Source organism: Hippopotamus amphibius, chromosome 14, assembly GCF_030028045.1.
Source record: "Hippopotamus amphibius kiboko isolate mHipAmp2 chromosome 14, mHipAmp2.hap2, whole genome shotgun sequence".
Lineage (NCBI taxonomy): Eukaryota > Metazoa > Chordata > Mammalia > Artiodactyla > Hippopotamidae > Hippopotamus > Hippopotamus amphibius.
In genome coordinates, this window is record NC_080199.1 from 31,396,228 (window position 1) to 31,408,859 (window position 12,632).

The 12,632-nt window shown below is 41.1% G+C and overlaps 1 protein-coding gene across 3 annotated transcripts in view; it reads left to right on the plus strand.

The window, feature by feature from the left end:
• Positions 1-1,754: 1,754 nt before the first annotated feature.
• Positions 1,755-12,632, plus strand: part of OBI1 (ORC ubiquitin ligase 1) — a 38,535-nt gene continuing 27,657 nt past the window's right edge. For 2 of the 3 annotated variants that reach the window (XM_057707942.1, XM_057707943.1), the window contains exons 1-2: positions 1,755-1,880; positions 12,387-12,522. In XM_057707942.1, the coding sequence (XP_057563925.1) occupies positions 1,809-1,880; positions 12,387-12,522 (208 nt within the window). In that variant the 5' untranslated portion in view covers positions 1,755-1,808. Of the gene's footprint in view, positions 1,881-12,386; positions 12,523-12,632 lie in introns of those variants that run through there. The other variant, XM_057707944.1, reaches the window with a different exon arrangement.

Consider the following 12,632-nt stretch of genomic DNA (forward strand, 5'->3'; position numbering starts at 1 on the left):
TAGTAGCTTTGGAAAAGTCTTTTTTTAAAAAAACTGTCTTCAATATGTCTCTTATTGCACTGTCTCTGGGGGTCCGTGTGAGAGGCAGAACATTCTCAGTCCTACATCCCACTCAGAAGGTGAGAATGACAGGCCCTAAAACACCACATTAGGTATAAACAAGGTGAGAACAAGGTGAGAACAGGGAACAACACAGTAAGATAGGGAAAAGGCAAACCCTGAATGACAGTGGGTAATGACTTGGCGCTGCCTCATTCTTACAGCCAGGAATATGAAAGATGCATTAGCAAAATATGTGAAGCGGAGCCCCCACTTCACACGACTCCAAACAGCCAGGAAATAGTCAAACCAGATGACTTTTAGGCCAGTCATTCTGAAAAAAATGGCCATTAAACAGACAATCAATAAGACTATTCTGCCCAGACCTCCTATTCCAAGCACATGATGGTCTCCGATTCCTAGGAAATTAAGTTACTGAGCTGTTCGGAAGAATTCTCACTACCACCTGTGAGCCGATTTTGAGCTGGAATTGGGCTACTTCAAGCGAATTACTAGCTGCTCCAATCTCATTACTGTCCGTTCCTTTTATAGACAGAGATATAAACACACATCACTCAGTACACACACGCACTTTACCAATGAGGAAGCTAAGAAGCAGAGAGGTTAAACAAATAGTCTGAAGCCAGCAGAGCCAGGAATTTGTTCAGGCAGGGATTTCTCCCTGCAGTCCAGGTCCAGAACCCCTTTCTTTTAACCACGAGGCTGCTTCTTGTAATTATACTGCTCTCCCCCGCAAAAAAGATTAGTAAAAGTAGTTGCACGGGTTTTGTTTCTAAATCTGCCTACTCACAGATTGTATTTGTTTGCATAAATTGATCACATTGACTCGTCCTCCCTTAAAGTAAGTTACAGTTAAATTCCAAATCTGTTATACTCAAGATTCACTTAGGAACTTTGTTTTTCTTTTTCATTGGTAGGAAGTGCTAACTTATAACCTCACACCTTCTTCAGAGTTCGACAGCATAGCGGTATATTTCATATCCAAATGAAGGTTTCAAAGGCTTGTGCGAGTGCTGTCGGGGGAGTGTGGATGGTTCACACTACTTGCTGCTTTCTCACATGTGGTTGTAAATCAAGAGCCCACGGTTCCCATCCTTAAGTCTCTTTCAGATAGAAATCACCGAAGGACCAACAGTGAAAGCGTGTCTTCACGAAAAGCTGCAATTAATGAACTCAAAACGTCTCTGAAACAAATAAGACAATCACTTTGTCATTTTTAAATGACATTACCTCATTTAAGAATATAAAGAGAGCTGAGTCCGGCAGAAAGTTGTTTGGAAAAATTGAAATGTAGCGATAACGTCTTTACTCTTGCCGTTTTGACTGCGCCGTGTTTGCTGACTGTGTCGGGCTTAATCTTGAGGCGGAAAATTCTCCCCCACTCCCCACCCTCCGGGAAAGATCCTGGGATTTAAAATCGCCTTTTCGCATCTTCCTCTCCTCTCCCCACCATTACTCTTTCATTTAAACTTTCAAGATCCTCGATGCCAGTAGTAAACTGCCTTCCTTCCCATTCTCAGGAATCCTGCGGCTCGCGAGCCGGGGAAAGTTTTTTTCCAAACTGAAAAGGAAAGGAAGAAGGAAGGGAACAGCTTCCGCGGCCGCGCGTTGGGAAAGCGCATTTTCGTTTCCTCGATCGGCGCGCCGTGGCCCTGCCGGGCCACCGTAGCCGGCCTCACGCGGCCTCAGTCGCGGCCGGGAGCCGCGGTCGGCGGGACTTCCGTGTTGGCGGGATTCTGAACGCTGCCATGGCTCAGACCGTGCAGAACGTTACATTGTCGCTCACTCTGCCCATCACGTGCCACATTTGCCTGGGGAAGGTAATGGGTGATTCGCGGCACAGCTACAAATCGGGGTCGGGTGTGCAGTGTGGCCCGCCAGAGCCGAGGCCGGTCTCTGTGTGTGGCGCGGACGCGGAGCGAGGCGCCGGGCTGGGTGAGGACGCCGACCCCGCGTTCTCCTCCGGCCGGGGAGGCCGTCTCCAGGGGGCACGGAGGGAGCGCGCCGCGAGTCATGGGGTCACCTGTGTGCCTTTCTGAGGAAGGTGACAGCGGCCTGGGATGTGGAGGGAGGGCGGCCTCACCCGCACGACTCCGGCGCCGAAGGAGGCCTGGTCAGAAACGAATCCCAGCAATTTACGCCCCTGTGCAACCCCATCAAAGCATGTTTCTTGGGTGTCTCGATACGGTTCTTTCGCCCTTTGCACAAACGAGGGTGTTTTGTTCTTGGGCCTCCAGTGCTGGTTGGGGAGTCTTTTCATTTCCAAGATCATTTCTTTTCCTTAACCTGGCGTTGAGAGTGGCCTTCGCTCTGGGTTCCAAATTTGAAAAGTAGATAGTAAGTGACTCTGAATGACGTTTAGAATGAGAGACGTGGTCTTTAATTCCAAGAATAGATCAGTCAGGAGGTAGAATACCCTCTCTTTGTGATGCAAGAAGTGTCTAAGGCGTTTGTGAAACCAGGTGGAGAAAGTAGTTCTGAATTAGAAACGGAGTTTTGAAGGTTCTAATGCATTTGTCTCCTCTCTCATTTCCGTTTGTGCTTCCCGTTCGGGTTTTAAAAGAGCATTTTATTTTACTATGTAGGTCCAGAAGGGAGATTTTTGTTCCCAGCGCTGAATTGTTTTTACATTTGTGGGGATGTGTGTGTGTGTGTTTACCCCCCCCCCCCCCCCCCACTGAAACTGTAGCCACAGGCTTAGAATTGAGAAATACAGCTTCATAGAGCAAACATGTGAGTGCCAGCCAATATGATCGTCTGATCATCTGCTTTAAATCTCTGTGAATTTCCCGAGTTCAAGAAGTAGTAGGAAGTCAGGCTTGGAAGAAACTGATAACTCTTGATATCCATCAGAATGAAATGCCAAGGAAATAGCAAATGTGCTGTGAGAGGTTATAGAGATGGTTTGATCAATTCTGACTGGCAAGATCAGGGATGGCCTGTGGAGGGTGGTTATTTGAGCTGACACTTGCTACCTCTGCCTACATACATAGCTGGGAGGAGGAGAAGACGTTTCTATTTGCTACAGTCTGCATTTGGCTCCTGATTTGCAGTCCCCACAAGTTAAATTCTGAGTGAATTTACTCCCAACAGTAGCCTGGTGAAGGGCTGAAATATCCTTGAGAAATAGTTTTCACTTGGTTGTAGTTGCACACATTATATACAGTTTCCATTAGTTAATAGACTGTCTCTTGCAATTGTGTTGAAAACGTGTTCTGCTTGGTTGATTTTCCATACCTATGGTTTCTGTGTTTAACAAAACTGATAGCTAATAGAATATAATGACTTGCAGATTATAGAATGCTTTTGTATGCATTTAATTATTTCATTTACCACTCTCACCAGTGCTGTGAGATAGATAAGGCTGGTTTCCCCATTTTTCAAATAAGAAAACTAAGGCTTAGAGTCTCCAGCATTTGAACTTCTGCTGTTAGCATTTCTGTCTTCAGTAAGTTACTTCCTAAAAACTCACTTGAACTCATGCATAACAGCAGACACTCTTGGTGTCTTTTTTCCACCCTGTACTGGTTAACTGTATTCTAGAATTAAATCTGATAATAAAAGTTTAATGATTTGTAAATAGGTTTTTTTTTTTTTAATGTCTGCTATAGAGGCAGAAAGACATGGTGGTTGAGGACCCTGAATACTGTGTTTAGTCTAAGTTCTAATCCAGGTCTTCCACTTACTAGTTATATGACCTTATACAAGTTACTTAACCTCCCTCAGAGCAGTTTCCTTATCTGTACAATGGGAATGATAATAGTATTAACATTCATCCTTGTGTTTGGGGGAGGATTAAACGAAGTAATTCATATGCAGTGCTTAGCATGAAGTTTGGCACTTAATAAATGTTAACCTTTACTGTGGGCACTGAGGCAGACCCTCAAAATGAGGAAACCAGCTTTTCCAGTAACTGTTCTTCCCAGTTGCTTCATGAGGCCAGTACACTCACTTGATAAAGATTTACATTCCCAACAGAGTGGGACCTGTTTGTTCAGGAAATTTCTACAGTACATCCAGAGGTTTTAGCTGGCTCCACATTCCTGTTGCCTTCTGTCTAGTTAAAGCAAATCTGATTTGCTTGTGCTCCTCCCCCTCCCCCACACAGCCGTATTTGTGGGGTCCTGGAGATGGCATGGCCTGGAGTAGCAGTGCGTTCCTAATGTCACTTCCGTCTCCCTGACACACAGTATCTCCAGCCACCTCAGAGATCTGCTTTAAGGTCCTTCCTGGCTAGCCCTCTTCTGCATAATCATTCTTTTGCTTCCCTCGCCCTTTGTCCTATACAGAATTAGCAGTCTTCATTTTTGATTTTTCAACAGAATTAGGGGCCATTATCCCTGGAAGGCTACTGTTAAAAAAAAAAAAAAAAAAGGTGCATATTACTTAAAGAAGATGGTGTGGGAGAGACCTTAAATCTGAAGAGAAAAGATAGATGCTGATTGGAACATTTTCTTGCCTATTCCTCTTTAATTTTTCCCATGCCTTGAGCTAGTAGGCCAACAAGCCGAAATATAGAAATCATCTAGCCCAGGATATCTGTTAGATGACATTTTGGTACTGCCACCAGAATGCTACAGACCAGTTTACCTCTAGATAATTCCAGGCTTTTATCTCTTCAATTAGGATTCAAGCTGTGAGACGAAATTGTTGTACCTAAAACTTTTATTGACCGAGTCTGCATTTTTGCCATGAATGACAGCCAGATGTGGCCCACAGTTAGTTTTATCAAAAGACAAAGGAGGTTCTCAAGAGAAGTGCCAAGCAACTAGACTTCTAATGCTGTTTAACATTAATATGTCATATCCAGTTATTCCTCACTTGAGTATGAATCCAGTTTGGGGCACCACACTTTAAGATAAATATAAATAGAGTATTTGAACTCACTTGGAAAGGAGTTGAAATTGAGTTTGGAATATAGATGGAATGGAATAGTGTTGGTGTGAATGGACATGATAGTGAATCATTAAATAATTGAAGTATTTTCATTTGGAAGGGAATCAAGCTTAGTGTAGCTCCACAATATTAAGATTTGTACTTAATATAAACGCAAGCTTTCTGGCTGAAGTAATCAGAAATGAAATCAGCTTTCTTAGAATGTGGAGTGTCCGTCTCTTGAAGCGTCCAGTAATAGGATAGATTGTTTCCCACTAGGAACACTATAGAAGAAAACTCTTCTTTTAGGGATGACTTCTTGCTTTTCTTTCCACCCATGTTGTTAATTAAAAATGTTGCAAAGATAGGGCTAGAGACAAAGCCTTAGCGACTTAGCATCCTAACTCTAGGTTGACTAAATTCATTAATCAGTGTTCATCAGGGGCTGTTGATTGGCCAGCAAGCCAGTACATTGAGCCCAGGTTTGAGTCCTGATTGTCTCTCAGTTCCCAGGGGTGAATTTAAGAACTAGCCTTGTACATAATTGTCATAAGCAATGAAAAAAAAGCCATATGGAGTAGAAGTTTTGCATTTTCTCTCTTTTCTAGATTAAAATAAGTTTGGAGAATGCAGTCACTTTCAAAAAGGTATGACAATATTGTGTTCTTACATAGAGTATAATAAAAATTAACTCAAAAAAGTGTTGATATAACCTAATAATTTTCAAGGTTGGCATATAGTAGCCGACATATTTACTTCACAAATAAGATTCCAGTTTATCCAGGTGTTCTAGGTAGGGATAAAAGTGGGAGAAGAGAGATCTATTATCTCTCTTTTTACCTAGACAGAAGTGGGGACCCAGACCAATAGGCATCAAGTATAATAACTTAGTTCTCAGGATCATACAGTTCTAAAGTTCTAGGTCCAAAGATTTCTTGAAACATAGCAAGGGCAATCCAGGAATTTTATTTTTATAAGTTTCCAAATTTCTAAGGTTGAGTAGGCGGGCCCCGACTACAGTCATTTCTACCTTAGCTTTGTTTTTCAGTCTTTCTAGGTCTCCACTAGTGAAACCTATAAAGTTTTGACATAGGTGCAAGAAGGAATATTCTTTGGAGAAGAAGGATTAGCTCTAGTCTCTAGTAAAGGTGACAAAAGAGCAGAGAAGTTGATTTGATGTGAAATTGCCAGATCAGTTGGTAAAGTTTATCTACTGCCTTTTCTCTCCTGTCACCTCCGTCAGTACAGTACCCCTGCAGTCCCTACTGATCTCAGTGTCTTGATCTTTTCAGGCATGTGTCCTCTATTTCTTACTCCCAGATTGTTGTTTACTAAACCTGCTCTATGGAAGAAAGAACTATTTCTTAGTTGAAAGAGCACTCAGCTTGCACATGTAATGGTGGTTGAATGCTGGCTCTACCACTTGGAATCTGTATCATTATTTCCTTAAGTCTCAGTTTCCACAGCTGAAAATGAATTTGATACTGTCAACCCGATTAGGTTGTTAGGGAAATTCATGTGAGTATCCCAGACCAGTGGTTCTCAATGGAGTGGGAGTACATTTTGTTCCAGGAGGCCTTTAGCAATGTCCAGAGACATTTCTGATTGTCTTCAGGAGGGTGCTACTTATATCTAGTGGATAGAGGCCAGGGATGCTGTTAGCTAAATATGCTACAATATACAGGACAGCCTCGCACAACAAAAAGTTTTTTGTTCCAAAATGCCAGTAGTGCCAAAGTTGACAAACCTGGCCCTAGACCAATGTATAACTCCTATTAGGTAAGTCTAGGATGGGTATAATGGACAATACCTTTAGGCATGACTCTTCCCAGGTACATTTACTTTTTAAGAGAGGGATTTTGGTGGTAAAGTTTCTTAAAACTGACGCATCTTTAGATAAAAGAAAAGAAACTACATAGTGGAATTATATATTATAGGGTTAATATATAATTAATAATCCTAGGTTTTTGTACCTAGGATTGCTTCCTCAGGCCCATTCCAGTGAGAAGAGCCCACTTTTCATGCCTTGCTTTGTCTTCTCTTCCTCCTCCTCACCAGCTTCCCGGGGCCTCACCCTAGGATACCACTTGGATCTGCCTACTCCAGATGAGGTTGCAGTTGTGCATGCCACTTACCTTTGCAATTGTCTTCTTCCATTTTTATTTCATAAGAGTACTCACTGCGTTACTGCTGCAGATCTCATTTGAGAGTAAATTGGATATAAAGTTTGATAACATAGGCAAATTATGACTATTTTTGTATCTTGAGATCTTATTAAATAAAATTATTTGTGTGTGTGTTTTGGTGTTGTATGTAGCAGGATCTGGATAGAGGAGATGGGTGGACAGGAATTGAGGGAGGGCTAGATTCTTTGTATTTTCCTTCTGTAGGTTATGGTCAAATAAATAACAAATAATTTGTTTTAGTAGTTTTTTCTCCTTTACAGGTTTCTGTTCTAAGTAAACTTAAACCATTGTCTAGAAATGATCATCTGATAAGTACATGGTCCAAAGAAATGAATTAGTCAACTGTTTGAAAATCCAACACAGTGACAGTGATAATACCAGGTATTGAACAGTGAAAATAATTCTCCTTTGGGTGACATTGCCAGTGGCTCTTAGCAGACAGAGCTAAGTAGTCTGCCTGCGGTTGTTCTTCTGTATCATTTTGGCAGATTAAATGGAAAGGTTAAACTTCCGCTTTTTCATAATTTGGCAGTGGCCATTGACCTTTTGCTTCTTGAGACGCTTTTAGGAGCATTATCTCAGCCTTTCATTTTAATACATCAAAATTCACTTCTATTAATCTTAGCGTGTACAGTGTATAAGCTGTTGTAGGTGGACATAAAGGTGAGCAGGACAGTGCCCCTGCCCCCAGGGAGCCTGAAATCTAATAGGGAAGGCAAGATGTAAACAATTTTCCAAGTTCAGTGACTATTAAGTCAATTCATAAGAAGTGCCCTTATAAGAGTCAGACACTAAGATCCAGTTAATTCTAAAAAGGATTAGTGAAGACCTTACAGAAGAGGTAACCTTTTATTTTCATCTTAAAAGATGGGAAGGATTTTATTTTGATTGGAGAAGTTGGAGGCCAGCAGAGCATATTAAGCTAAAAAACGAGAGCCCAGTAAACAAGGAGCCTCTGTTTTTCATATTCTTTTTGATGAACATCAAGCATATCTGTGTGGTTGAAATATAGGTTTTGTCAAGTATTGAAATAGCAGATCAAAGGAAACGGCTATTTAAGAACCAGATTACATTGTTCTTTGGATGCTGTACTTAAAGCTATGAGCAGGGGAAAAAAAATTGCTGTTTTGCTAGAGAGCAGTGAAAGCTGCTGCTCCATATTTTAGATGGGTAGCTCTGGCATCAGTGTGAAAGGTGGATGGGAGGGAACATGTGGAAGCAAGGAAGCTTGGGAAGAGGTCATTGCAATAGATTGGGGTAAGAGAACGAGGACCTGGATTCATTGAGGTAAAGATGGAAAAGAGGGGATAGATGATAAGTAAAAGCACATTTAGAGGTACGTTTGCCACATTTCGACTCTTTTGGGATATACTTTTTTTCCTACATTATAACAGCTCTGAAATCTGGTTGTAATTTACAAGTGGTGACGTCTTACAGTTGTAATTGGAAGCATTTTTCATTCTTTTTTCTTAGTGGTACATAAAATATGGGTATATCTTAAAATCTATGGCTTCTTAGACTGATATATGATACCAGAATTTGATGACAGATTGGATGGTGAGGATAAGTAAAAAGGGTGAGTCAGAGACAGCTCTGAGTATTCCAGCCTGAGTGGTGAGATAGTGGTGCCATTAACTTAGACAAGAGGGAGTGCACGAAGGGGAGTCCGTGTATTGAGGACAGATTTGGCTTTGGACATATTGTGATTGGGGCAGCTTTAAGATCCCTACATGGAGTTGGCTCATGGGCACGTTTCCCCTCCCCTTCCCTCTTTTTTTTTTTTTTTTTGGCTGTGTTGGTTCTTCATTGCTGTGCTCTGGCTTTCTCTAGTTGCGGCCAACAGGGCTTCTCATTGCAGTGGCTTCCCATGTTGTGGAGCACTGGCTCTACGCATGTGGGCTTCAATAGTTGTGGTGCGTGGATTCAGTAGTTGTGGCTCACGGACTCTAGAGTGCATGCTCAGTAGTGGCACACAGGCTTAGTTGCTCCAAGGCATGTGGGATATTCCGGGACCAGGGATCAAACCTGTGTCCCCTGCATTGGCAGGCAGATTCTTAACCACTGCACCACCAGGGAAGCCCCTGTATTTGTTCTTATACCCTCGGTCTTCACTTTTGTTAAAATGGGAGACAGATCCTCACTCTATGTAAGCCAGAATTTCCCCCCTTGTGCTTTGAATCTCATTCCCTCTTGCTGTCTGTGGTTCTGATCCCTCCCCCTCTTCCACCATCATTCATGTTTCCTTTTTACTGCATCATTCCCGTTATCATTCCTTACCATGGCCATGTTTTTATGCTCTCTCCTTTACAGCAAAACATGAAAGAACTGCCTATATTCTCTGTCTTTATTTCTTCACTTTTCCTTGTCTTGAAGCCCCAAATCAAGTTTCCATTCCCACTGTTTACTGAAACAGTGCTTGTCAGTAACAGATCACAGTGACTTCCATGCAGTTAAATCCCATAGTCACTTCTCTGTCCACATCAAATTCATTCTCTTCTCAATATTTGACGTACGTGGCCACCATTTCCCTCTTGAAAAACTTTCTTGTGGCTTGTGTGACACCATACTCTCCTGTCCTCCAGCACAGGCCCCTCCTTTCTCATTGCCCTTTGCTGGCTGCTCCTCCACCCTCTCTGCTTGCTGGAATGCCCTGTCTCTAGCTATTCTGCCCATGCAGAGGATCTCCTCCAGTCCTGTGGATTTAAATGCCATCTTTTATGCCATCCTCAGACCTTGCCTTGTCTATTTAAAAGTCAGCTTGGTACCACAAACTTAACAGGGCCAAAACAGAATTCTTGATTTCTACTACGTGTGAGACCTTCTCCTTTCTCACCTCAGTTAATGATAGCACCAACCACTGAGTTGATCAAAACCAGTTTTTGAATGGGGAGATATTTAACCTCTGTTATGGGAGCAGTTACATAGAAAATACCAGTTGCCTTTAAGTGTGCGTCTAATGAGGGAAGCCTATAAGGAGTGGGACAGTATCTTGAATCCCCTTGATATGCACAGTTTTATGTTTTGAGCATTGGCTTTCATTCATTTTCAGATGAGTTAGTGGCTTAAAAATAGAAACCAAATCACTGTTCTAAAAGTCCAAGAAGATAACTCTATTAGCCAACCTTCGTAATTTGGGGGTATACATACTGCTCGGAGGCTCATCGGAATATAGTACACGTGATTGTGTCTGTATGTGCTTATGTTTGGGGGAAGCTGCAGGATAGATATAGCAGTATCTTCCTGGTACTTAGCTTGAGAAGTTTCTGTTCTTAAAACATTTCATGACTTAGGGATAAGATTAAAACATCCTTGAATATATTATGGTCTGGACTTTGGAAACAGATGAATTTTTAGGAAAAAACAGAACCTGCAGAGAGAGTTCAGGCTTGTCTGTCTCTTGAGACTCTGAGCCGGAGTACCTCCCAGATAAGCATTCACGCCCTGCTGTTGGTAGGAACACTTTGGAAGAAGTGCTGTGCTTCATGGTCTTATTACATTTGAAAATCTGTTTCTCTGTATGTATTTTAATTTTAATCAGTCCTGTCAAATCCGTTGAACTCAATGAATTAGAATTGGTACTTCTCCAAGAGGAAGTCTAAATCTGTGCTGAATTATCTTGTCTGTTTAGTTTTCTTCTGTTGGTGTTCATAATCAAGGGAGCATCTAAATGTTTGGGAAGCCAGACTAAGAGCAGAGAGCTCTTTTCAGGGAGACTTAAACTGATTACCTGCCTGGCATGGATTGTAATATACCTGTGATTTCTTTGAGGATAGGGACCCCTTTCAAATCAATGAATACTCTTAGTATCCTTCTGAGGCAGACCTAGAGCAGCACAAGTGTTGTCTCTGTGGAAGGTGGCTTGTGGTGGCTCTGCCTCTCATTCTCCCTCTACTCGCTCTGCTTTCCCTTGATCTTCTAGTACCTAGCACAGAAGGACTCTACAATGCTATTGTTATTAGAACAAGAAAATATTGAAAATGGCTATAAAGTATTTTGAGTCCCACAGTAAAAATACCATGTAAATAAAGTGAAAGCCTAAGCATTTCTGTGTCTTTTTTTGTTTTGTTTTGTTTTATATTGTTACATTTGTGCTATTTGAAAACTATTAAGTCATTATTCCCTCTGACAAGTTCCCCAATAAATTGAATTTAAATACTGTCTTAATAGCAATTACCTCATTCAACAAACCTTTACTGAGTACCTGCTGTGTACTAGGCTGTCTTCTAGGTACCAGGGATTCAGAAATGAATGAGACAAAGAAAGTTCTTGCTCTTATGGAGTTTCCATTCTAATAGGGGAGATAAATATAAATTTACAATAAATATGTAAACAAATAAGTAGAAAACTAAAACAGCTTCTCTCTTCTATTTTCCCTCTGATAAAACAGCTACACACAGAACACTTAACATCGTTAACCTTGAGCAAGCCACCTAATCTCTTCACACCTTGGTTTCCTTATTTGTAAAGTATATTTACTGTTTGCCTCACAGGGCTTATTGAGAGAGAGAGAGAGAGAGGGAGGAGGAGGGGGAGGGAGGGAGAGGGAGAGGGAGAGAGTGCATGGAAAGCCCATTGTAAAATATAAGACAAAATAGATGTAAAGTATTATTGTTATTTGTACTTAATTACACTCAGTCAGAGATTTCTATGTTTGGTGTATTTTGGTATTTCTGTCAGGATTGTTTGCTGTTTAGATTATAGACCACTTGAATGTATATCATGGCTTTTAGGGTTGTTTTAGCTTTCATGCCTCTGGTTTTGGGGACGTTCTAGTAAGATGTCAATGCTAAATTGTTGATTGCTATTGCTCTGTAATATAGTGGGATGAATTGAGGGAAGGGTTTCAAGTATTGAATATCATATGGGTGATTGGACTAAATAATATTTAAAGAACCTTCTAATTCTGACATTTTATAATCCTAAAATAGAATAGTTGAAGGAAAACTGCCTCAGCCTTACTAGAACAAAATGCATTTTCTTTTTGGCAATAAGTGTGGTTTGGAACAAAATAAAACCATTTCAGAATGTGTCAAAATTTTCAGTCTCTATGACCAGATATCTAAGCTAGTATCTGTATTACACATGTGTAAGAAACAATATGGTAGCAGAAGCAGTGTTTCTATGAATCCTAGATATTATACTTCATCTTAAAGTGCCTACTGCTGTACTCTATAGAGAAGCCATTTGTTTGGTCTCAGATAAAACTTTTGAGATTCTTATTATGACTCTTGCCCTGTACTAAATCTAATGTTTCTTTTTTCAAAGGTACGCCAGCCTGTCATATGCATCAACAACCATGTATTTTGTTCAATTTGTATCGATTTGTGGTTGAAGAATAATAGCCAATGTCCAGCCTGCAGAGTCCCCATCACTCCTGAAAATCCTTGCAAAGAGATTATTGGTAAGGGTCTATTTTATAAACACATGGAAATAGATTTGAAACAGTCTTTAAATAGTGTCTATGTGGAGGAAGACTGAAATAGACAATTTTCAGTGATGTTATTTTGCCAA